The 26,952-nt window shown below is 41.6% G+C and overlaps 1 protein-coding gene across 4 annotated transcripts in view; it reads right to left on the reverse strand.

Moving 5' to 3' along the window:
- Positions 1 to 26,952, reverse strand: part of HERC2 (HECT and RLD domain containing E3 ubiquitin protein ligase 2) — a 148,725-nt gene that overhangs the window by 88,703 nt on the left and 33,070 nt on the right. For all 4 annotated transcript variants that reach the window (XM_066579316.1, XM_066579327.1, XM_066579336.1 and 1 more), the window contains exons 9-28: positions 25,557 to 25,728; positions 25,235 to 25,408; positions 24,291 to 24,479; positions 22,807 to 22,958; positions 22,439 to 22,596; positions 20,668 to 20,781; positions 19,667 to 19,918; positions 16,576 to 16,769; positions 10,700 to 10,900; positions 10,395 to 10,623; positions 9,130 to 9,254; positions 6,355 to 6,533; positions 5,485 to 5,669; positions 5,222 to 5,377; positions 4,953 to 5,138; positions 4,283 to 4,453; positions 3,168 to 3,271; positions 1,867 to 2,017; positions 1,223 to 1,437; positions 673 to 805 (exon numbers count right to left, since the gene is read on the reverse strand). In XM_066579316.1, the coding sequence (XP_066435413.1) occupies positions 673 to 805; positions 1,223 to 1,437; positions 1,867 to 2,017; positions 3,168 to 3,271; positions 4,283 to 4,453; positions 4,953 to 5,138; positions 5,222 to 5,377; positions 5,485 to 5,669; positions 6,355 to 6,533; positions 9,130 to 9,254; positions 10,395 to 10,623; positions 10,700 to 10,900; positions 16,576 to 16,769; positions 19,667 to 19,918; positions 20,668 to 20,781; positions 22,439 to 22,596; positions 22,807 to 22,958; positions 24,291 to 24,479; positions 25,235 to 25,408; positions 25,557 to 25,728 (3,440 nt within the window). The remainder of the gene's footprint in view (positions 1 to 672; positions 806 to 1,222; positions 1,438 to 1,866; positions 2,018 to 3,167; positions 3,272 to 4,282; positions 4,454 to 4,952; positions 5,139 to 5,221; positions 5,378 to 5,484; positions 5,670 to 6,354; positions 6,534 to 9,129; positions 9,255 to 10,394; positions 10,624 to 10,699; positions 10,901 to 16,575; positions 16,770 to 19,666; positions 19,919 to 20,667; positions 20,782 to 22,438; positions 22,597 to 22,806; positions 22,959 to 24,290; positions 24,480 to 25,234; positions 25,409 to 25,556; positions 25,729 to 26,952) is intronic.

Consider the following 26,952-nt stretch of genomic DNA (forward strand, 5'->3'; position numbering starts at 1 on the left):
GTCAGTCTGCAGATCACTGTGGAATATACCCAAGATCCTGTAAATATAATTAAAGGTTCTCCAGCTCTACAAATTGATTGTTTATCCTTGGGATAGGTAATCCATATCAGATCACTGGGGGATTGAACTCTAGGCACCTTAGCCAATCAGCTCCATTGTTTCCCAGATACAGCCACGCACTTTTAGGAGGGACTGTGCCCGGTATTACAGCTTTGTACAACTCAGTCCCATTCAAGTGAATAGGATTGAGCTGGAATACAAGCCACAGCCACTAATAAAAGTAAGACATCTAGTCTGGTAAACTATGAAGGGGAACAGTGAGTGCCGAGGCCCCATCAGTCAGTCGATCTGTCGGGATGCCGGGAATTGGTCCACTACTGATCTGATACGGATGGCCAACGATGTTGTGTAGTAATCCTTTAGGGGTACATTCCCACTATGCATATTTTGGTGTGGATCCACACCTAAATCCACAGCATATTTGATAAAGATTTTGAAGTGCTTTTTGCCACGGATCCACAAAACATTTCCCACTTGAAGGGGCAAAATCTGCACCTACAAAATTTGCTGCAGATTTGGTGCGGATATTCTACTGTAAAAAATCTACAGCAACTCTGCTAGGTATGGGCATACCGTAAATAACATTTTAAAAGTCTCTTATGTCCAGAATACCTAAATCTTCATGTTTCAATAGACAGCACAGCAGCAGACGGCCTACTTCTTCAACTGGATGTTCAGGAGGAAATGTAATTGGTGTGGTCAAGTGACACTGTTTACAGTACCTTTCTATCTGACACAGGAAGTCCTACAAATCAAATGATAAAATATTAAGTGCATAAAATAAGCAAAAAGTCACACAAAAAAGAAACCCACAAAAAAAAAAATTATAAAAATAAAAAACAAAATTATTTTACAAAATTTACACAGCATTCTGCAAATACAACGTAATCACTGCATATGTAACTTAATATAGTTCAAATTCCTGGCCATTTCCAAAAAGGTTTTCTAGCTAGGAGTCTATAAAAATATGAGTTTACATACAAGGTGGATACAGTATTGGTTTTACATAGCTGCAGTTTGTTACAATGTATCTGAGCGATCAGCCTGGAGAAGAGAGCTGCACAAGTGTCCTCCAAGAGGATCTGTCTTCTCCGAGGCTCTCTACCACTAAAATGTAAACATTGTCTAATTTCTCTTTACCAGTCTAATGTGAAACACTTACCTTAACGTTGTGATCCTGAGTATTGTTGTCTGCAATGGCTTGAAGGAAAGGCTGGGAATGATCACTCATGGACAGTCGATGTCCGTACAGTTTTGATTTGTTAGGGGTAGTATTGCCTGGAGAACTGCAATGGTCCTCATCTTTCTCCTCATTATAACTGTAATGAATCTGGCTAGTTTGGAGACCCCCAGAAAATATAGAGGATTTAAGCCATTCTATAAAACAAACACAAAAAGTTAATGTTTTTGAAAAAAAAAAAAAAAAGAAAAAGTAAACACTGAAAATTGTTATTATTTCAAATACAAATCTCTATAGGTCTATATAACTTGGCTGAGCATAGCCTCTTTTCAGGACAAGATGTTGTATTCCTGGCTTTAATTTTTTTTTTTTTTTTGGGGGGGGGGGGGGGGGGGAGTTTCTTACCACAAACTAGGTGCTGCCCTCAGTTTTCCTTCCTAGCTCAAGCTAAATAAATGTCAAAAACAGGAGTGGGGAATACTAGTGAAATCTAATCAACATCACAAAAAGGAGCTCATGGTATGCCCCCGAATAAATCAAAATGTACTCCTATTGTCCTCACCATTTGAAAGACTAACATAAGTCTGGATAATATGTATAGCTTACCAACGCAATACACTACTTACTTGCACACTCAATTTCCACAGGAGACAAAGGTGTACTAAGGGACAAGTAAGAAGCATGTAGTCCTAGGAGCAAGCCCAAATTTCGCTCAGTGTCCACAAGTGGAGAAGATAGAGTACTAAGATCTGGAGCTGTAATCACTTCTTGATCCGGCTATGTGAATAAAACAGAAAACTATTACTGAGAAGGAGAAATGGCGCTATTCCACCAGTAGGAAACCCAATAAAATGCTTTACTGGATAAATCTGTAGAGCATTAAAATTAAGCATTTCACTTCATAAAGTCATTGCAGTCGTGACACAAAGGCATTAAGTGGCACTAAGACAGATCTCGAATGAGAGCAAAGAAAATAAAAAACACTTTTGTTGTACAACAAACAGAATGAAAAGGGGAAGTAAAGAAGGACCTGTTCAAATAAAGTATTTTTGTAAATTGCATAGAAGGGTTAATAGGAAACGTTTGAGGACACAAAAGCATGCAATAAGGTAGTTACTCCTAGAAGGGTCTTGAACATGGAGAAAGATCTTGTTTCATTACATAAATGGTTGCCAGGGAACATATGTAGTGGGCTTGGGTTTAAGAAGTTATTAATGATTGTCAGAAAAGGAAAAAAGGTTATAAAAACAAAAAGTGGTTCTCCCACTTTTGGTTATTGAAGAGTTATCCTCCCTCATTATAGATCAATAGGTCATTGGGGATCCTCCAACTAAGGAACCCCAAGGCCGGAACAAGAAATTGCTTAGAAACAGGTGTACAAGTACACTTGAAATACTGTAACTTAGGGATTTGAACTTTGACTTTAATATATGTGGTTTGTGATGCGGTTTTGAAGCCGTTTCGAATAGATCACTCCTCACATTGATTGGGTGTAACTATATATTTTTTGCTATGGACAGGTGGAGTTTCTAGATGCTTATACGTTTATTAACAGGTGGTGATCTATGTATTTTGTAACTATAGAAGCATTGAAACATTGCCTTGTGGTGCACTAGTCCTGCCTCAATAATAGTTGCACAACTTGAGGATGCTGACGTCCAAGTATCACTTGGTTACACACCTAAGATTGGGAGAATTTGTGCTGCTTCTAATCCTTGCTATTGGCTATCCTGCAGCCAAATCATTGCTGGCCAAAAGCGAGAGAACCCCTTTAAATTTGTAATGCACAAAAATGCAATCTGATATACAGTTTAGATGCTTCAGGTATTAAGTCTACAGCTGCTCTTTTCCTGTAAGGGATATCATAGTTACATCTAAAGTAATTAGTATTCCTCATTTATAAATTGCAATAAACTTATTTCCTCACCTCCATGTAATGGCCCACACAGAAGGCATGCATGGATTCTCTGGTGTCATCAAACTGAAGTGCAGCCTCCAACGCCACCACAGGGTCTTCACCAGCAAAGTGAGCTATTGAAGGGTGTGCAAAATGTTAGCAAAGTGTTAGAATAGCAGCTTTATTGCAGAACAAGTGGTGGATGTTTGTACACAAAGCCTGTAAGAACTAATGTATAACATTGGCAAACTATCAATGGCTCGGTCATTGCTTATACTTGTCTTCTATATAGCCAGGAAACCATTTTTATTATATCAATAGAGGAGAATAAACTAATCTCATTACCGTTTCTAGCCATTTACATTATCCTAAACATTGCTGGGAGTTTAGAAAGTCAGAGACCATATCCCTCCTTTATTTCATTTGTCTCACCACCCGTGCCAATACACACCACCAGGTTTACTGAGCAACACCAGTAAATTTCCAAAGTCTTAGTCCTCATGTCCACTAGGAAATTCGGGCCCGCGCGGATTCTCCATGCAGAATCTCACAGCGGGACCCTCCTTTCCCGGGGGACATGAGGCCTGAAAATAGAATTTTCTTACCTGTCCGGACGCTGTGGGTTCTTGTCCGTCCGCGACGGACCTTCTTTCTCGGTGCCCGGGAGATGCGCTCCGCACGCCGGCAGCGTGCCGCGCGCATGCACTCTTTTTTCCCTCCTCTCTGAACTCCTGCTCTCCCGCGCCGGAGAGCAGAAATTCAGCTGTGGGTGTACCGCGGGACCTGACGGCTTCCATAGGCTACTATGGAAGCCTGCGGGAGCCATCCACACGGGAGACCCGCAGAAAATGGAGCATGCTGCGTTTTCGCTCACGTGCGGGAGAAAACGCAAATCCATTAAAATGTCATCCGCGGGAGCAAATTACAATTTAATTGCCCGCGGATGCCTAATGGATTCCTATGGGCAAAATCAAATGCGGATTCCGCAGTTCAATTTTGCCAGTGGACATGAGGCCTTACACTGTACATTTTCTCCACAATTTTTGCATTTCAAAAATTTTGCTGCCCAAATCTCAGAATTCAGTAGGGACAGTATTCTGCCAACTCCAAAAGCAAAATATACATTGAAATAAAAATTATCCTACCAAGTATAGTATTTGCATGTAGGGACTGAGCCTGAAAGTCCTTGATGTCATAGACTTTTCCATCTATTACAGTCCAGAACCCTCCATCTTTGTTGTGATTCTCCAAATCTGCTTTACGTATTAATGTGACTTCCTCATTATTCCTAGAGCTCTGGCCACTAAAAAATGAGCCTGTCGAAGATAAAGAGAAAAAAAAAGTAAAATGCAAAAAAATTAATACAAAACAAAAAAGTATACATTTACTCATATTATGCTATAAAATTACATTACTTTTGCATGAGCCAACATTAAAGCAACTGTCTGATCCTATGAGCCCCATATACTAAACTTATGGGCCCACAGACCGTAAGGTGCCAAGTCCAGGGATGCCACTTCATTGTACCCTTGTTAACTGACCGCAAAGCAGCCACTTGTGTACAGCGGACTACTTATTGAGGTGCTCATAATGACTGGATTAGTCCTTTTAAATTAGGAGTATGCACATCCCTAGTCTGTTGTATACCAGCAACTTTGCAGTGGGGCAACGGGGCAATGACTAGTATGACAGAGTCCTCCTCATACTCAGCACCCTATCCGCTATGAGCCCATAACTAAGTTTTTTCATTCTCATCATTCATGTATAAAATGGATTATATTTAAAGTCATGCACATTAGTAAAAATACAACTTACTCATTATGCCAGGCCAAGCTAAGTCCTCATTGTCATCTCTTTCCCTGCCAGGTGCAAGATGGTTAAACTTATCTAAAGGTTCCAGAAGACTGGCCAGCAGAGGGATGGCACCGGCTTCCTGCATTAGCCAGGCATTCTTACAAAGCAGCAGTACTGCAGAGACCACCAGCTCTGGGAGGAGCACACCTAACAAATGCAGAATGGAAGCTCAGATTAAGCATCACATGTGAAACACTTTCTCTGAAGGACTATCAGCTGTAATGCTTTACCTGTAAGATCACCTGCCACAATACGCGAAACTTCAGCAAAATGCCTATGAGATGTTGAGGCAATGTTGGTGGCAACAGGCAGAATGTCTCCAATATGTGTGCACAAGAGAGCAGTATACTTTTTCAGTAAGGAGCCTACACCTAAAAGATCAGGAGCTAAACGACAAAAAAAAAAAAAAAAAAAAAACACACAACACAATAGGGGTGAAATGTTGACTCCAAATCTACCATATGCATAGCCTAATGAAGCTTGTTCTACATACCATGAATGTTTGCAGATTGATCCACCACTGTGCCTGGATAGAGCTTGCTGACAAGCAATCTTTGAAAACGCAGCAACAGATCCATAGATGCAGACCTCTCTTTACTAAAATGCTCCTGATCCAGGCTGGAGGAGATGCGTCGCACCATATCTTTAAGTTTAGCAATGGTCTGAGATGCAATGTTCCTACAGAGATCAAACAGTTTTAGAGGGACTTATGGAACTTACACACAAAGACAAAAAAAATAAAAAATAAAAAAAAAAAAAAAAAAAAGAGGCAGCAACAAATACTTGACTATATGGAGGCCGATTGTTTACTTCTATAGGAAGAACCTTTACAGAATGTAAGGAGTTGAAATACTTTATCACCCAGGATTTTAGAGTGTACAGGAAGAAATCTACAGCAATTGTCCCCAAAACTCATTTCCCTTCATATAGTTAGACACAAATATTAAATTCTGCTGAAGTTTTCTTCCTTGGTGAGCTTTTTACGGATGTAGGTTTCACCAAACCAATCCTTTGATACATACATAGGGAAGATGTGAGGTGTATGGCATTTCACTTCAGTACATCCATCAAAATCATAACAGTTCATTATAGTTATGCCAAGTGAGAAAACATGAAATATTTTTAATCTTCCATTGTAAAACTTTTTTTTTTTAATGTTGTAAACCATGTTCTGTTAACTACACCGGTTTTCCTTCCTTTCAAGGGGGATGAGTTACAAAACCAGGCACAATTGCAGATACCAATGTGGCACTGTGTCTGGAGCAAGATTGAAGGGCCAAGGAACTCTACCCAATTCTTCTGAATGGTGAGCGTCCCATCGATCTCAAAGCCAGCCAACAAGACAAGAACACTATAGGATTACCTAAGTAATTGCTGTATGAGCTGCACTAAGGGCAAGGTTTGCTTCCCTGCAGATTCATAGATTCCCGTGTTTATCAAGTCTTTATCCAGTGGGGTGCTGCTCCTATGTAGGGAGGACACATTTGCTTCCTGCTCATCTATTTCCTTTTCTTTCTGGGCCTCCTTCTTGGCTTCAATATCCTATTAAAATACCACACAATATTATAAACAATTACAATGAGTTTAAAAAACAAACGAAACATGCGATTTGTAGACCATAGGTCCGGAAAGTCTTCAGAGCCCTTCAATTTTTTTTTTGACATTTTATGTGCCTTATGCAAATGAAAACACAATTTTAAAAGCTTTTCTCCGTCATTCTGCACTCAATACCCCATAATGACAAAATGGAAACAGAATTTTAGAAAACTTTGTAAATTGTTCAAAAATAAAAAATATTCTGCCGTGACCTAAATATTCAGGGTTGATGGAGGGCTGAATGGAGCAAAGTACAGAGATAATCTTAAATGAAGGGACCTCAAACTGGGCAGAAGGTTCACCTTTGAACAAGACAATAACCCCTAAACAATCATCCAACACAACACCGGAGTGGTTTAGGGAAGACTCGGCATGTCCTCGAGTGGCCTAGCCAGAGCCCTGAACTGAACCCAATTGAACATCCCTGGAAAGACCTGAGAATAGCCGTCCACAGACATACCCATCCAACCTGACAGAGCTTGCGAGGATCTGCAAACAAGTCAGTCAGAAGACTTTCCGGACCCACTATATCATACAATATACTAAAAACTACCATCTCTGACATAGCTGTAACCAAACAAGATTAATTTCTATGAGAGGGCATATAATTAAATTTTTCTCCTCTTGCTAAAACAAAAACAAAAAAAAAACAAAAAAAACCCAACAAATCAAGCACCTAGGAGTTGTTGGAACCTAATGAAACTTTATATGTGTGATTGTAATGTTGATATAAGATTACAATATCAGAGCAGAAGGATAATCGATTGCTGAAAAATGAACACTTGCAGGGAGGCTGTAGTATCCTGTTGTACCACCTCTAGCTTGGATACGAGATGTGATACAAGCAGGCACAGCAGCTCTAGTATCGTGTTGTACCTCCTCTAGCTTGGATACAAGATGTGATACAGGGGGGCATGAAGGCTCTAGTACCCTGTTGTACTGGCTCTAGCTTGGATACAAGATGTGATATGGGTGTGCATAGAGGCTCTAGCACCCTGTTGTACCACCTCTAGTTGGGATACAAGATGTGATATGGGTAGGCATGGAGGCTCTAGCACCCTGTTGTACCGCCTCTAGCTTGGCTACATGGTGAGATAATGTGATACGGGCAGGCATGGAGGCACACAGGTTCTGTATGGTATCCTGTGGCATATCGCTTAACATTTGCTTTAACTGAGCCTTTAGATCGTGTAAACTTGTAAGCTGTTGAAGTTGGTGTCCCAGATGATCCTATACATGTTCTATTGGCAATAAATCTGGTGACCGGGCAGCCACAAAAGTGTGACAATGTTGTGGAGACATCCCTGTGACCCCCATGTGGGTGCGGCCGAGCATTATCCTACTGGAAAATGCCTCCTGGAAGCCGCCATGAGAGGAACACATGTGGCTGCAGGATGTCCTGAACATATCGCTGAGCTGTCGTTGTCCCTCGTACCACTACTAGGGATGACCGCTTGTTCTATGCAATCATCACACCAGCAGTGGGGGCAGTGTGCTGATCTACAGCAAAGGCAAGATTGAGGAGGTAACCCCTAAGTCTCCAGGCATGAACACGGCCGTCATCTGTGTCCAAACTAAACCTGGATTAAATAGCTGAAGAAAACAAGGTTCCATTCCATAACAGTCCGCTTTAGTCATTCACAACACCACAGGAAATAGAGGCGAAGGTGGTGTCAAAGTCAGTACATGTAAACGGCCGCCGTACAACCGAAGGTCTTTCAGCCAAGCACATGAAAATGGTTACGAAAGACAGCCCTCACATCCTCTAGCCCCACCACCTCCTAACAGCTGGTCAGAACGGCCCCGGTGGCGGTAATTCATCAATACGACCATCCACTTCTTGCATTCCAATAATACGCCCCTCTCAAATTCTGTTAGCTGGGAAAAATGTCTTCAATCGTGCTGTAAAGGTATCTAGTGGTCAACAAGCTCTACACAAGTGGATAAAGAGGTCACTACACACAAGGAGCCTCTGAGAGACTCCCCACTTTTAGGGCCTCGGGTGACAAGACAGTTCAGCCAATCACACCACAAGTCTAAGCATTTGCATCTCTGCCTGAGATGTAGCTGCATGCCGAGTTTTGCAGCAAAGCCACAACTCCTTCCGGGTATTTGATTTGTTTTTTTTTAACAAAGTGTACATTAAACATGTTATGTCATTTTTAATTAAAGGACTTGACAGCGCCTCTCCTCATATCTGTGAGAATCGTATTTCAGCAACACCCAGATTTATAACGGCAAGAGATGAATTTCAGAAGGCACCAGAAAGCATCTTTTTTGCGCCGAGCAAAGGGCAATATTTTCTGTCACTTTTATATGCCTGGTGAGAAGGAGCGGGGGGGGGGGGGGGGGGCTATGATTAAGGAAGTCTTCTGGTGTCCTGGAAATTCATCTGTTACTAATTTGCATATTTAAACATGCAAGACACCTGGTTAAAAAGGGGGAGGGGGGGAGAAGAGTCATGACAGAAGGAATCAGTACAGTACAATGCAATTAGATGAGCAAAGAAAAACTACCCAGGAGCTCCGCAGAGGTGCTGTACCTGAATCTCTGCAGTTATAGCAGTGTTGAGCGCACATTCTAGTCCTCCATCAGCCATCAAACTGCTCACCAACAGGTCAATCATAAAGCGCCGGCCAGGACTTATCGTCATTTCGTTTCCAGATGCTAATACACAAAATATTGAAAACATCTAAACAATAGACATAATGAATACAAGGTGACCACTGCTATATTACATTTCTCAGTGAGCTTTTACCTGCACTGTAGCTCATACACAGACATAATGGTCATTTTACTGCCGTTTTAAAAGGCCCTCAAGGGTGCATTCACACAGGCGAGCGCAACATCGGTCCGAGAAACTCAAATTGCAAGTTGTAAACCATGCATAGTACTCGCATAAAAAAATACTGTATGGCATGTGAGCACGATGTCTTTTTTTTTTTTTTAAAGGATATCATAGGAAATAATGGTCGATTCTTTATGAGGAAATTGCCCAAAATAAGACACCGTGAGAGAAAAATCAGTCCTGTGAATAAACAGATTGAAATCAATGTGTTAACACATGCGAGTTCCGTCTGGGACAAAACTGGTGCGTGAAACTCATCCGTGTGAATATACCCCAAATGAAAGCAGGGCAACGTAGAAGGCTTCAAAAGCATGCCTAGTGGGAAAACGCATGTCTACAAGCCTCTCTAGAGGAATTCAAGGTCATTTTGATTCCCCCCATAGGATTATACAACGGACAGTAGTGTTGAGCCAAAACGCATTACATATATATCCATGTACTAAGAGATTTTCATTTTAGAGGCAGCATGACAAGAAGAGGAAAATCAGATTCCTTGTCACGGCTGTTGTAGTTTAAAATAAAGAAAAAATACAGGGCCGTTCGTGGACATGTGAGTTGTGTGTGTCAAGCAATGCACAAAACTTGCAGATTTTATCTGCCCATGTGAACGAGCCTTCAGTCTTGTGTATCAGCTACAGATTCCACTGCATGAAAAACAAGAATAATCATTCCGTCTGAACACAAGCCAATGACGGAACAATCACTGGTTCGATTGCTCAGGCAATCGAGAATCGTGAGATTCTTGTGTCTATGAGGGTCCTAAGACTCAAAATAAAGCGGTCGTTGATAAACTGAACACAAGGAGATTCTGTATGTGGTTACTTCTATGCCCTGCAGTTTGGAAGCTAACTATGGTGTCCATATGCCCTAACAGGCTGTGTAGAAATGGCGCGTGTCCAGATGGCGCAGCTCATTCAAAAGCCAACAGCTGTAGTTGCAAAGTCATTTATCAGATATACCTGCATTTGGTAATAGGGCTGATAGCGCTCTGGCTCTTTCCTCAGCTGTTGGCAGGAGAAGCGACCATCCGCTCTGCAGAACTGCTTGGGCAGCCGACTGCACGGTATTCAGCACTCCAGCATTACTAGCCAATGTAACCACTGTCTGCTTCAAACTGTTCAACAAAGTACTTCCCAGGCCAAGGCCTAGGCACTCCGGATCTACTTGATGGCTAATGGCAGCATGCAACTAGAAGGGAGAGGGAAAAAAAGTCAATAAGCTGTTCACATAAAAGCAACACTTGGATCCCCAATAGTAATATTACCTGCAGTCGGAGAAGATTCAGTGTTGCTACAGCCATACATTCCTTCTCTTGTGGAGGCGGCCAGTCTGAGCTACCATCCATCCCTTCACTGACTTGGCGCAGAAGAAGATCTAGCTGTTCAAAGGTCATGGAGCATACATCTACCACAAAAGGCACACGAAGACCGATGGACCACTCGGAGCATGAAGACCAAGCAAAACTCTGGAGGAAAAAGATAGAGGATGCCTTAAAAAATGCTGCTGCTTGCCAAGACCACGTAATTACAACAGTTTTCTATAACGGTTTTAGGAAAAAAAACACAGCAAAGAGAAAAAAAATATGTAGCCCACACAGTAATGCAGGTTATGTTACAATAGAAAGATTTCTAGCAAGCATTTCTAAAGTGTAAATAGGTCATGTGGTCATGGATCGGGCTGAGGAGTAGAGCGCACGCCATACCCTGCAGCTGCCATCCAATGGGCAACAACCACACCAACACGATTGTGGGGTGCCAATGAGTTGCCATACAGTACGTGTTCTAGGCCTAGTGAAGGTGCTCAGGACTGTTGTGTATTAAGATATACAAAAAAGGTAAAAATTACAATGTACTGCAATAAAGAGATATTGGGGTATATTGTACAAGCAATCATGAGTTGAACTCCTTTACTGTGACGTATAAAAAAAATAAATTTTTTTTTTTTTTTCAAAGCAATTTTAATACCCAGTCATTGTTACAAGGCTTGTATAAAGAGTCTGACTTTGGCTTGAAGGAATGCTGCCTTCCAATAGGTGGCGCTGCAAGGGTATTATTCCATCTCCCTCATTTGCAGATCAAATCGAAAAACAAAGCCCACATAAGGTTACAATAATGGGGGAAAAAAATTAAAAATGGGGAAGAAAAAGGATCAATTGACAATTTCTGGTCTTGAAAGGGTGAGGCTATGTTCACATCTGCGCTCAAAGCTTCCGTTTAATGTCTTTGTAGTAGATCCAGCATGAAATGCAAAGCTTATTCATCTGGTAAAATGCTGGATGGCCAAGCAGAAACAGAAGTCACTGGGGTCCAGTTGATTCTATCATAAAATGAATGTGCTTGGCCAGGGGATTCTACGTTCCTGCTCCCATAATGAAGAAGGAAAATGGAATCCCCAACGTAGTTGTGAATATAGCCCTGGAAGGGGGAGACCTTCAGAAAAGTGACAGATCTTTATTTTTTGTAAATTTGTATAAACAGTGGTGTTTAATTTTGTGTGGTCTATCAAGGCTAGAAGGATGGAGGAGTGTTTAAACTAGGGACTGGGGGGGAGGGTAAAATGAGAAATAGTGGGGTAGCCAGTGTAATTAGTGATCTGGGCCCAAGCAAAGGGAATGGGGGACGAGCAGGGGGTGGGGTTAGTACAGTTAGAACTGACAGATCAGCCATAAGTACGAATAGCAACAAAACAAATTTAAAAAACAAAAAAAATGAAATAAATTGTATGATCACGAATGCACGAAGTCTGATCGGTAAAGTGGGCGAGCTTGAAGCGAGAATGACTGATGAAAACTATGATATGGTCGGAATTACTGAAACATGGCTTGATGATAAGTGCGATTGGGCGGTGAATTTGCAGGGGTACAATCTCTTCAGAAGAGACCGAAGGAACCAGAAAGGGGGAGGGGTATGTCTGTACGTCAAATCGAACTTGAAGCCGAGGCTACGGGAGGATATAGGGGTAGGAGACGAACAGGTGGAATCTCTGTGGGTAGAAATACAGGGGGGAAAAAACAACAAAATCCTGATAGGGGTCTTTTATCGACCACCAAAAGCAACAGCAGAAACTGAAGACTTACTACTAAGGCAGATAGAAGAGGTGTCAAAACGAAACGAAGTAATTATCATGGGGGACTTTAATTACCCAGATATAACATGGGAGAACGAAACCTGCAAATCTCACAGGGGTGATAAGTTCTTGAGAGTAATTAAAGACAATTACCTGAACCAACTTGTGCAGGAACCAACAAGAGGGAGGGCCATTCTGGACCTAGTGCTAACTAACAAACCGGAACGTATAAAGGGGGTGCAGGTTGAGGGGCACTTGGGGAACAGCGACCACAATATAATCAACTTCCAGCTGTCAAACAATAGGATGCCTTATCAAGGAGTAACAAAGAAACTAAACTTTAGTAAAGCAAAATTTGATGAGCTTAGAACTACTATCGGTAACATTAATTGGGACAACATCTTCAAAAATATCAGTACGGAGGAAAAATGGGAAAAGTTCAAAAGGATCCTAATCGCCTCATGTGAGCAGTTCATTCCCTTCAAAAATAAAAGTAACTCAGCTAAAAGGAAACCAATGTGGCTCGACAAGACGGTACGAGGGGTAATAAACGAAAAGAAGAAAGCGTTCAAACTACTAAAGCAACAAGGCAGCGAAGAAGCGCTAAAATCATACAGGGGAAAAAACAAAATATGCAAAGATACGATTAAAACTGCCAAAGAGGAAGCGGAAAGACGGATCGCAAAAGAGAGCAGGAACAACCCGAAGCTATTTTTCAACTACATAAACAGCAAAAGGATTTGCAGGGAGAGCGCTGGCCCTTTAAAAAACAATGCAGGAGAAATCATTGATGATGACGAAGGGAAAGCAAATCTACTAAACAGCTTCTTCTCAAGTGTGTTCACCAAAGAAAAGGAAATGCCACACGAGGAGCAGGGGAATAAAACGAACCCCTCACAAAATATCTCATACCTAACGCAGGAGGAGGTGCGGAAGCGTCTAAAGAAAACTAAAATTGATAAATCACCGGGCCCTGATGGATTACACCCAAGGATACTAAAGGAACTAAGTGACGAGATAGCTAGGCCGCTATACCTTATATTTCTAGACACTATCAAGACCGGAGTAGTACCATCGGACTGGCGCATTGCCAACGTGGTTCCAATCTACAAAAAAGGGAGCAAAAGTGAGCCTGGTAACTACAGGCCAGTAAGTCTCACTTCAGTAACGGGAAAAATTTTCGAGGGGATTCTGAGAGACGCCATCGATGAGTACCTCAAGGAGATTAAGGGAATAACTCCTCACCAGCATGGATTCATGAAGGGTCGCTCATGTCAGACAAATCTGATCAGTTTCTACGATGAAGTAAGCTCTAAGCTGGACCAGGGAGAATCTATTGATCTTGTATATCTGGACTTCTCTAAAGCCTTTGACACCGTGCCACATAATAGGCTAATATACAAAATGAGGCAGCTCGGACTGGGCGAAAACGTGTGTAAGTGGGTAAAAAATTGGCTCAACGATAGAAAGCAGAGGGTGGTAATAAATGGTTCGTACTCTGATTGGACCACAGTCGCTAGCGGGGTGCCACAGGGTTCAGTATTAGGCCCCACTCTGTTCAACATATTTATTAATGACCTGATAGAGGGGCTGCACAGCAAAATATCAATATTTGCAGATGACACAAAATTATACAATGTAATTAATGCAACGGAGGACAATATGTGGCTACAAACGGACCTGGATAAGCTGGGGGCTTGGGCAGAAAAATGGCAAATGAAGTTCAATGTTGAAAAATGTAAGACTATGCACATGGGCAAGAGGAACGGATGTCACGAATATTCACTTAATGGGGTACCACTAGGGAAAAGTGATATGGAAAAGGATCTGGGGGTATTAGTGGATAATAGACTAAACTGGAGTAACCAATGCCAGTCAGCCGCTGCAAAGGCAAATAAAGTCTTGGGGTGCATCAAAAGAGGAATAGGGGCGAAGGACGAGAACATTATCCTCCCACTATATAAGGCACTTGTCAGACCTCACATGGAATACTGCGTACAATTCTGGACACCGGTGCTCAGGAAAGATGTCACAGTGCTTGAGGGGGTTCAAAGAAGAGCGACTAAACTAATACATGGAATGACGGGACTGGAATACCCAGAGAGGCTATCCAAATTGGGACTATTTACTCTAGAAAAAAGAAGGTTAAGAGGCGACCAAATAACCATGTATAAGTACATGAGGGGACAACACATGGATCTCTCCCGCGATCTGTTTACACCCAGGACCACGACGGTAACAAGAGGACATCCGCTACGATTAGAGGAAAGTAGGTTTCATCACCAACACAGAAAGGGGTTCTTTACTGTAAGAGCAGTTAGACTGTGGAACTCTCTACCGGAGGAAGTGGTGGTGGCAAAATCCATAGAGGAGTTTAAAAGGGGACTTGATGTCTTTCTGGAGAAGAAGGATATTACAGGATATAAATATTAGGTTAAGTGTCAATCCTGGTATATAGGCAGGTAGGAACTATTAGGGGTTGATCCAGGGAACAGTCTGATTGCCATTAGGGAGTCGGGAGGGAATTTTTTTCCCCAAAAGGGCTAATTGACTTCTGGCCTTGGGGTTTTTTTGCCTTCCTCTGGATCAACACAGTAGGATAGACAGGCTGGACTAGATGGACAATGTCTTCTTTCGGCCTTACATACTATGTTACTATGTTACTATGTAATGTAAAGCAAAAATACAAAACAATGCAGGTTTTAAGTGTGCTGACATCTAGTGGCTAAAATACTGCAGTGCAGACTGGTCCATAAGATACCGTGAAACCAAATGCCATCACTTTTGAAAACACTAATAAGTAGAAGATTAGTGATAGAATGACGGTCTTATACTGCTTTAGACAAGACACAACATGAAGAGGGTTATGTAGTTGACAGTCTTAAGTTCCAGAAACCATTGACCTGGTTGTAAAGCATTCCATTCCTAAAAGTTAAAAAGGGTTGCAGCACAAAGAACATTGTTTATAAAAAGTATAGTCAGTCAATTAAACATTTTTTAGTATTTACACCTTTTAAAACATTTTTCTATCCCCAGGTGTTTCAGGCCCACTAATAGAATAGCGCCACCTTCTGTTTCTTTTGTGTGCCCACCTCCATAAATAAGTGATCACACACACTCAGTCTTACTTCCCTCTCTGCTTAACTGGCTAAGTGAAGGGATGCTTTGTCTGGTGAGCAACTGCTTATGAACTTCAGTCTCTTCTCTGAAGTCTCTGAAGAGGAGATGATAAATGATAAAGGGCAACACAGCGTTAATGCAACTACAATGCAAGTAAGGAAGATTGAACAATGCCTCTGCAGCGCCACCTATTGGATAGCACAAAATATAGGGTGAGAGTAGCGCTCCAAGGAGTACAAAAATCCAATTTACTGCATGAAACATATATGGGTGTAACTTACCCGGTGTGCTGTAGAGCCCTGTGCAGGGTCTCTACTAGCACACAGTATCCTGTATGGCCTATATAACAATCCCCAGATATTTCTAAAATCCTGCTGGGCTAAGAAGCAGGAGAGCTGAGCGGATCCTCCGTTTCCCAGACCGGGAACTGAGTCAAGAAAGTTGAATGAAGTAAGGAAAAAACGAACCCGCGCTCCTTTATAAACGATCCACTGGATGGTACTTCCGAAAATGCAATCTTTATTGAACACGTTTCGTCTCAACCTACTTCATTCAACCTATTGGATAGCAGCATTCCTGCAAATCAATGTACAGCCCTTTAGACAGGTCTTCATAAAAACTGAAACTGCAAATGTCATTGCAAAGCATCTCTTCTGACAAGCAGAGGAGATACATTGGAGCTTCAAATCACCACATCAGGGATCCCACCACATACACAGTGGAGCGGAGAAAGAAGAGACTAAATGTGTTCAACCATGTACAAAAGTGAATACATGTAACCACCTTGGAAAGTTTACTGAGGACATAATAGAAACAGCAGTCCTGGAATATATGTGAATATTATTTTCTTCTTTTAATGAAGTTAAATGTAAAAAAAAATAAAAATTATTAATTATGGGCTAGATTTAAATCTTCCTTATGTAATACCCTCTTTAAAAAAAAGAGACCACACACCTGAGCAGGCCCACATGCAATTCCAACTATGTGCTTAGAGTCCAATCCAGGAAGGGCAGAAGGCTCAGGTTTTGCAATACGCAGGGTGTCAAAGTGCTGACATTGATCATTGCTACCCCAGCTATATACTTCGCCAGATTCAGTGAGTGCCAGGCAATGGGTGGACCCTACTGCTACATCAACCACTTTCTTTCCTGTAACAAACATGAAGGGGGGGGGGGGGGGACTTTTAAAACACACAATAAAAAGAACAGTTTACATGTATCAGTTACTGCTATGATTTGCACACAGCATAAATACCTTTAAATCACAGTTTTTTTATTATGGTAGTTGACATAAACCTGCTCCATTACCTGCAGGACACAGAGCATGCTCAGAGTGCAATGATGAATATGTCTTGAATGCAGAAAATATGCTCTGCCTGTTCATTATTGCCAGGAGCATCTCTGAATATTCTCTGTGGAGATTAGAGCACATAGTCTGGCTGTTCATCATTCTAGAGCAAAGTGTGCTACCGTGTTTTCCCGAAAATAGGTCCTACCTCGATAGTAAGACCTATCGGGTTTTCGGGGGAGGCTTGAAATATAAAGCCTCCCTCGAAAATAGGACCCATCTCTGGTGCCCCACAAAAAAAAAAAACAAACAAAAAAAAAAACAAAAAAAAAAAACACAATACTCACCTGGTCCGCGCATCCCAATGGCCGGCGGCGGCGTGGCAGCGGCGTGGCAGCGGCGCGGCGTCCTCCTCGTCTCACAGCTGATCTTCTGCTGGAGACGGGGCTTTGAATACCCCGCCTCCAGCAAAGCGAGTGCTGTGATTGGCTCATTGAGAGCTGGCAGCCAATCACAGCCGGCGCTCGATGTGCCAATCACAGCCATTCAGTGAATGATATCACTGGCTATTTGATTCACTTCCTATATCATTAAAATAAAATTGATATTGTCCTCAATTTGACTGAAACTTGACCAAGTTTTAGTAAAAAAAAAAAAAAGCTAAAAATGTAGTGGAAAGGGGAGGGCTCAATTCAATAAATACGACTGAGTAGATAGCACTGGGGTCCTAGGTTCAAATTTCATCAAGGGCAACTTTGAAAAATTCCATTCAGCCTTCACTCTTGGTCAAATTTGAACTTACAAACTTCAACGCTGCAAGGCAGCAGTGCTAACATCTGAGCCACCACACTTTGTAAAACTGGGGTCCTAGGTTCACATCTAACTATGGAGAATATCTGCATGGAGGTGGTATGTTCTCATGGTCTGTTTTTCAAGCTCAGTCATTAGCACTGCTGCCTTGAAGTGCTGGAATCGTAGGTTCAAATCTGACCAAGAGTGACATCTGTATTAGCTTTTTATGTTCTTTGTGTTGATTCTTCTTGCTCTTCTACAGCGTTTCCCTAAAAATAAGACCTGGTCTTATATTTTTTTCGGGAGTGTCTAATACTCACCTCCCATCCAGAGCTCCCATGGAAAAGATTGACTCAGTTGCCTTTCCCAGGTACCTATGAAACCTGGGTAATATCCAAAAGTGCATGAATGGCAGCAGAATGGTCTTGATGCATAAAAAGCAGGTATTTTATTCCATCTTCAAAACAAAAGCATGCAACGTTTCAACCATCTAATGGTCCTTATCAAGCAAGTAACATAACCAAACATACCCCCTTAAATAGTAAAAAAATATGCCTTCAATTGATCGAGCAACACTCCTCCCATTCACAATTATGCACACAGCTGTAATTAAAAAAAAAAAACTAATATATATATAAGTGTTTGGTTTTTTTTTTAATGGACTGTTGGAACATTGCATGTATTGTTTTTAAGGATAGAATAAAACACCTGTTTTTATGCACCAAGGCCATTCTGCTGCCATTCATGCACTTTTGCATATTGCCAGAGATTGGAGAATTGGAGTTCATTTTTGCAGATTGGCTGTGCAGACTTTGCCTCCCCTAAATAGGGTATTGCATCTATTGTGCTGTTGGTACAATCTCTTTTTGGACTATGTCAGCAGCAACTGGCATAGCACAGAGATCTCATGTCTAGGGGATTGAGCAGACAATTCCTCAAATGGTGTGTGTGGCTTATCTAGATTCATCGCAGGTGTCAGGGAATTCACAAAACCTCATAGTTGAAAATATTACATCCATGTTCAATCTCTCCAAAAATGTTGGTCAAAGACTAATTTAAACCCATCAAGGTCAACACATCCCAAATGTGGACTTGGGGCGCTGGACAAGGTTAGAGGGGTATTACTTTGCACTGTGGCTCCAAATGGAGGTTACCCACTAAAAGTGTGAGGGGTCAAAGGGATGAGATCAGATTGTATCAGGTAGCAAACCTGACCCAGATTTCCATTATTTACTTAAGCAAAAGGGGCAAAGTATGGGAATCTCTGAAATGTTGCCTGGAGAGCCAAAACTTATGACACAGATGCAGAAACACCACATGCATCTAGGACATGTCACAGACTGTGCTCACAACATAGCCTACTGTAATGTAATCTGCTGAATAGACCATGAGGAGACCCTGCTTAGCTATCAGTTAGTGGTCCTTTTAGACGAGCAGATTTTTGTTTGAAGTAGTTTGCACTCGTTCAGCCTGTTTAGACAGGCAAATCCATAGGTGGCTAGTTCAAACAAGAATTGTTCAGTCCCCGAATAGGCAAAACCAGGGATGGAGCGATTGCAGTTTAAACCGAACGAGCCAACTGCAATAAAAGACAAATGAAAAGCGAACAATTCTCATTAATCGTTGGCTTGTATTTAGACCGAAAGATTCACTTTCAGTCGTTCTAACAATTTCTTGAACAATCGTTACGCCTAAAAGCACTTCTTGTGATTAGATATTTAGATGTGCAGAAGAGGACAGGGATTCCCTCTGTCTGCCTACTCGAGCAATCCCATTTCTTGTGAAATTGGGGCGCTGGACAAGGTTAGAGGGTATTACTTTCTTGTAGCAGCAAAGTCTGCTAGAAAGGTAATCTACTGCTATGTAGTGGGCACACTTCACATCCACTACTCAAAAGGGTTATGTCAACATTATGTCAGTATTTATAATGCATGAGTCTTGTTATTAAAGTGGTTTTAGGACTAACCTTGCAAAACATCAAGTAATTTGGGATATCGCACATGTTCTTCTGTCCCATGGCCAAGCCTCTGATTGTCTCCTTTACCCCAGGAATAGACCTGTCCATCTTTGGTGATCGCAATGGAAAACTGGCTGCCACAACGAACTTTTACTATGTCCAGGTCTTGAAGCTTCTCAATCAACTTGGGAGTTTTACAGCCATCACTGCCTCCTCTGCCCAGCTTTCCATAATCCCCGTCTCCCCAAGACCAGACTTGACCTTAAAAAAGAATAAAAAGGTCTTCATTTTCTTGAGAAACACAATTTCATCAATATCAAAACTGTACGCCTGGTACCTTATGACATGTCTTAACTACTTTTCTGTGAGGTCTCCCCTTTTCCAGGAGCCTCTGACATTCCAGGAGAGTTGGCAAGTAAGCTTTTATATATAAAAAGCAACACATTACACAACACTCTACATAGAAGATGGACTGTGCACCTGTGGGACTGATGATCGATTGGATTCTGTTCATCAAGCTCACAGAGGGGCCACAGTTTCAGAAGGGGTTGTCTAGGACATCAACATTTGATGATCTACCCTGAAGATATGCAACAATGGTAATCAACAAGTTCGCCACTCAGGATGCCAGCCAATTAACCATTTGCTGGGTATGCTGTCAGTATGGACAGAGCCGGAGGCCAACAGCTCCATCCATAGTGCAGCACCCTAGGTTGGTAATGCAGGCAAAGCTTTCATTGAATTCAATGGAACGCGTGCCTGCAACACTATCCTGGGCCACTGCATTGTGGACACAGCCGTCACCTTCCAGCTCGGTCAGCAAGCATCGGGGTCTGCTATAAGCTGAGGGGTTGGCCTTTCTGGCAGCGGACCCATGCCAATAACACTATAAGTGATTAATCCTGAGGTTAAGTCATAAATAGTAACGCCCTGTAAAACCCCTTTTTGGCATTTTAGAGGAACAATACAATTAAAATATCATCTCCAGCACAGATGACAAAACCACTTACCATTTTCAGTCACTGCCAGAGTCTGAGCATCTCCACTACCGCAAGAAACGTCGACTACCTTAAGTCCTTTCAGTCCAGTCACCAACATTGGAACAGTCTGGTCCTCACTGGAGCCTAGAAGCAGTACAAACATTACATAGTGATCATCGGTCCCGTCACTGGGCATTAAAAAGTGTGAATGCAGCATATTTGTTTTAGGGGTTGTTTTTTTTTTGTTTTTTTTTAATAAAAAGGCACAGAGCAAATTGTGATTTTGATGCTAGTCATTTTTATATGGCACCGCGATGCTATGCAGGAAACAAATTGCAGCATGTTCTATCTTTCTGGGTGCTCTCGATTCGCATCACCCATTGTTGTCAATGGGACTGGCGGCAGAATCACAGGGTCTCCCAATGAAAGCAATGGGAAAACTCCACGATCCACCGCTGTGGTTGATACCTGTGGGAGGAGGATTGCTTCTTCCCCAAAGTGATGCAAGGCTGTTTTAACATTAAACCGCCTCACATCCTTGGGGAATTCACATGGTGGGAAGTGCCCCATTCAGAAGAGGAAAAAGTAAATAAATAAATAAATAAATAAATAAATAAAATGTAAAAAAAAAAAAAAAGGGAGTAAAATGGAATAAATGGAGCGAAGAAAACCAAACACACAATTACGTTATCTTTGGGAGGAGTCTTGTGGCAGTGTACACATTGCAGCAAGAACAAAGTGATAAATTTATTCTCCGGCTCAGCACAATTAGGATTATACAAAATTGATATAGTTTTTCGCTTTTATTTTGCTGTACTACTTTTAGGGCTCAGTCAGACAAGCCTTTTGTACATGCGTATATTCAGCATGTAAAAAAAATGATTATATATATATATATATATATATATATATATATATATATATATATATATATATATATATATATATATATAGCACTTCACTCATTTTGTAGGTGCGAATTTTATTCACATGTAGAAATCGGACATGTGACCACTACCATTGAAAAGCATAGTTTCTAGATGCGAAATCACAAATGCAAAAAACATGCGTAGCAGTAAAACGCCTGTCTGAGCCTTTAAATCGTTTTCTGCTGCCATCTTCTGATCACCATGATAACTTATTTTTTCTGTTCTGTGAAGGCTCCTTTCTTGAGGAATGTCCTGCAGTTTCAATGGATACCATTCTAGGGTTCATATGACTGCTTGATCGCTTTTTATTACAATTTCTTGCGATTGAGTGATCAAAAGTGCAATTGTGAAGAGTATTTTTTCTTGAGATTTTTGCAGTGCAGGATAAATAATGTGGTACTTTGATAGATTTTTGCTTTGACTTATTATAAATTACTGTGAAAAGTTTTGTTTTGTTAAGCTTATTACCTTTTATTTTTCCTAATTAACGCTTTTTTTTTCTTCTCATTTTTGTAAATTGCTCAGTTTAAGTTCTCATAGGGGACTTGAATCTGCGATCATTTGATCACTCATACGGCATAATGCACTACCATAGTATACTGCTTTCTGACAGCCTATTAAAACATGCCACAGGCATGCATGTCTTGATAGGCAACCAGTTATGGCAACCCTGGAGGCATTCAGAAGGCCCCACGATACCATTGCAACTAAAGATCACTTTGTGATGTCATTGTGGGATGCTGTTCTGGACCCCTAAACACCAAATCGGGGGATTTAAGTGCCAACGGCATTTAAAGTGATAACAGCTTTTGTCCTTTAATCTGCATATCAGTCACTATTATCTATGGGTCTGAATAAAGTGCTATACGCACCATGTCCCAGTCTTCCATAGTTTCCTCGGCCCCAGGTGTACAGCTCTCCATCAGCAGTGATCGCTGCGCTATAAGTGCTGCCACACGCAATGTGTACAATCTGCTTCCCAGTCTGCTTTCCACACAGGGCAGAAATTAGTTTAGGCTCTTCTAATGAGCTAAAAAGAATAAAAGAAGGTTTAGACATTAGTATACTCCCCGAAATGGATAATAAATACTACTACTCAACCTAGACACACACGCAGGTTTCATTGTTGCATTGCTTTGGTCGCTGTGCCTTGACCGGTCTCCGGTTAGCACCTGGTACCGGTATTAACCAACTTAAGCCTTTAATGCATAATGATAATAGCGCCACAAGTAAATCTTACACAGTATCTCCATGGCCTAGTCTTCCTCCATCACCACAACCCCACGAAAAAAGTTCACCCGTCACAGATAAGGCCAGATAATGCTGTCCATCAGAATGAGCAGCAATCTTCACAATATTTCGGGAGGCAAGACCCTGCGCAAGTTGTGGTCCCTGGTAGAAGGAAATACAAGACATAAAAGAGAACTTAAGGCCGGCTTCACACCAGCGCAATTGCACGCTATAGCAAAGAGTTTTTGCACTATGAACGAGGCTTTTTTGCATGCATCGGCGTATCTTACCTTTCCGGTCTGCAGGGCATGTTTTTTTTGCTTTCCATTCACCCCTGTAAGTTATGTTGATGTCAGCAGAACCTCTTTCTTTGCAGCTTTTACCGCTCTAAACTTGGGGCCCTTTTACATGGCACAACCTCCCGGGAGCAAATGCCCAACAGAACATAGCAGTGCTTTTACACAGGAACAATTCTCAATGAACGGAGGCGGAGCGGGCCGGGATCGTTCTGGCCCACCCACCTCCGTTCACAAACAGATAGTCATTCAGAAGTGAACGACTGCCTGTTTACATGGGCCCATCTACTGTTCCGTTCTCTGCATGAACTGAGCAACAAACAAGAAGCAAAACACAATTTTGCATTTTCAGGGCATTTACATTGAACGATTTATCGACTCGGTTAAGAGGACCCCGAGCAAGACAAATTAGAGAACAGTCAGCAACAATTTAATGTGTACGGTGACATCAACACTTTCCCATGCAGTCTGCTACTGTGAGTACAAGGAGAGCAAGCTGATCTCATGTTCCCCAACCAAAAAAATAAGAAACGTTGGCAGATATAGCATATGGGAATAATGAACACATTTAGGCTTATGGGTGAATGGGAGAGGGTGCAGCAAGATGAAGTTTCATCGCCAGTTTCCCCCATCTTTCAGTGTCCTTGTTTGTGCCTTAACTTTGTTACTGTAATGAATCCACAGTAAGGGTGGTTTAACATGGGACAACTATTGGCTAAAAAAAAAATCTTAAAAAATTGTTAAAACAAGCAATTTTTGGCAACTGCTCATTAGTTACTGTGTTTCTGAAGTGAAAGGACTAGTGAGCAACTTCTCGTTCATTGCAAATAAGCAGTTGTTCATTTTTGAACAGCCGCCTGTTCATAGTAAATGGAGGTGGGTGGCCAGAAGACATCTCCAGCACTCGCCACCTCCATTCACTAAACGACTCACTCCTGTGGAAGGCAGAGGGGCAATAATCATTGGGATGGCTGTCGGGCAGATATGTGCTTAACAGTCGCCCTGTTTGTAGCCACCCTAAGCCATAATAAAGTCTGCAGTAACAGAATATACAGATCCCCAGTCATCCACTATGCTCCTATTCCCATGTAACGTCTTGTCTCAGGTGGACATCGCTATAACTGTACATGCACTTCTCTACAACAGTTTAATTCTTGCCGTAACATTGCAGCATGCTGTACATGGCTTCTCCACTTACCAGTGTATTATTGTTATAAGTCTGAGTGTAAACTTTGCCGTTTCTGGAAAGTATCAGAAAACACTTCTCAGCACAGGCTATTTGTGTAACACCAAGAGTAGCAAGAGCTTCACATTGTATCGGGCCATTCACATTCGCATAATACTTCCAACCCAAAAGACCCCAGCTGATGACCTCCTGTAAGGAGCCCTAGGACAGAAAGGAAAGACTGTTGGCATTTTATATCATGATCATTCATCACAGGGGGGGGGGGGGGGGGGGGGTTTAAAGTCCTTTAGAGTTTTAGGGTAAGGAAGAAGATTATTGCTGAAAATCCCCGTTACTACCATGTTTCCCTGAAAATAAGACATACCCGGAAAATAAGACATAGCATGATTTCCCCAGAATTTTTGAGGATGCAAAATGATTTTTCAGGCTTTTTGAGGATGCTTGAAATATAAGCCCTGCTAACAGTTAATTTAAAAAGTCAATTTAAATAGTGTCCAGGCAGCTATACATGTAAAAAAGTTGAACCTTTTTGAACAAAAAATATTACACACGGTCTTCTTTTCGGGGAAACACAGTAGTCACAGGTCTGAAGTCTGTGCCCTTTGACCTAATAGCATGATATATTACAAGTCAAGCCAAGTTCTACTTCAACAGAAAATTATCTCCCAGCAACTACTCTTTGGTAATATGGTCACTTTTAAAATCTTCAACAAAAGCATCCTACACTTGCATGGGCAGAGACAGACAGGTTATCTCCCTTGGACAAGTCCTGCATGGGTACATCCACAGCTCCACGGGAGATACACTAGTGATAAAGACAGCGTAGAAAGGCCAAAATTATTAGGATATGGGGGCAATATAACGTAAGTTTCCCAGTTGCACAGTAGCTGTTGGGTATTACATCCATTTATTTATATGTAATGGCTAAAAGAAAGCCTTACAGAAAACCAGCATACCTTGTGTGAGGTCGGTGAGCTGCACTGTGGAGGCATGCATGGCGCTGCCAACCGGTCTAGATGTGCCATTACAACAACAGCCGTTTGCCTCAAGTCAATAGCTAGCTCATTATCCTGAGGCAATATCAGATAGCGCAAAAAGTTTTCATTTGGGCTTAAAGGACATAAGAGCACCTAAAAAAATAAATAAAATAAAAAGATTATATATATTTTAACTCTAAACCATAAAAACAAAGTGAAAACATTCTAATGATCCAATTAGAAGCTCTATTCACTATCGCCATCATATATGAAATGACTTCACACTCTGCCTAAAACGTACCTGAAGCTCTTTTTCCAGGTTATGAACATCTTTATTGCACACAATACTCTGGAACCGATGTAGTAAAGGAAGGAGAGGGGCGCTGGTGCCCTGGGCCGACCTCTCGTTGTCAGTTTCCCTTGTTCCATTGTCCCAGAGTTGAAGTAGCAGCATAACAGCAGATAACATTTGGCTAGAGGGAGCAAAATAAACGTGTATATGCTTTACGGAGAGTTAAAGCTTACAAAAAATAAAATAAGCTTTATATTTGTTATAAAGAAAACTAAAATCAAAAGATCAGCAGCTCACAAAAGGCAGTGCTCACAAATAGAGATGAGCGAGTATACTCGCTATGGCACATTACTCGAGCGAGTAGTGCCTTAGCCGAGTATCTCCCCGCTCGTCTCTATAGATTCGGGGGCCGGCGCAGGTGACAGGCGAGTTGCGGCGGGGAGCGGGGGGGGGGGTTGGAAGAGAGATCTTCCCTCCGTTCCTCCCCGCTCTCCCCGAATCTTTAGAGACAAGTGGGGAGATACTCGGCTAAGGCACTACTCGCTCAAGTAATGTGCCTTAGCAAGTATACTCGCTCATCTCTACTCACAAAGTTTACTTTAACTGACATTACTGCAAAGGAGCTTAGAAAGTCATCAGAAGATGCTACCAAGATGTTAAAGGCATATTCCCGGAATCATTTTATCACCCATCCACAGTACATGCACTTGGTCATTTCAATGAATCCCATTCATAATGAATTTGTTATTTTCCATTTATTGTTTTTTGCATTCTTTAAAGAATGCATCTTAGTACCTACTGAACCAAATTTGACATAGAACGCATCTTAGTGGTCTGTTCGTATACTATATTACTACATTTGTGGTTATTTCACACTTCTACATCTATATGAGAACTCTCTGGAGTTGGATCCACCATTCATGACACATGATTGGTGAAGTGGCCCTTCTTCGGGCTCCTAGACCCTATCTTTGGGCTCCTTGTTCCAATGGGTGTGAATATTAGGAGGAAGGGACGCTCTCTGGATATTTAGGTTTGGACTATTAGGGGAGTGAGGGTTGATTTATTTATCCTCCTCCTATCCTAGGAAGTTTATTGGGGACGCATCTCCTCTCATTATATTACTGTTTGTCGTAGGTGGGCCTAATTAGAAGTATCTATATGTTTGACTGTTTATACACAGTGTATTTACCTTTGCCTAGAGGGATGATCTTGTGATTTCGCTTGTCTGTCTTAAAGCCTGAGTTTTAAGTGTCGTGATAAAATTTAGTTTTAAAGTTGGTCTGTTCTGTGACGGACAATCGAAAAGATTCATTCCCATGTATTGGTTGGCAGACATTTTTGTTTGATCCATCTTTTAATTATGCGATCAATATTCAAGACCTTGGTAGGGCTGTATGAATAC

The sequence above is a fragment of the Eleutherodactylus coqui genome, chromosome 1 (genome assembly GCF_035609145.1).
Source record: "Eleutherodactylus coqui strain aEleCoq1 chromosome 1, aEleCoq1.hap1, whole genome shotgun sequence".
Classification (NCBI taxonomy): domain Eukaryota; kingdom Metazoa; phylum Chordata; class Amphibia; order Anura; family Eleutherodactylidae; genus Eleutherodactylus; species Eleutherodactylus coqui.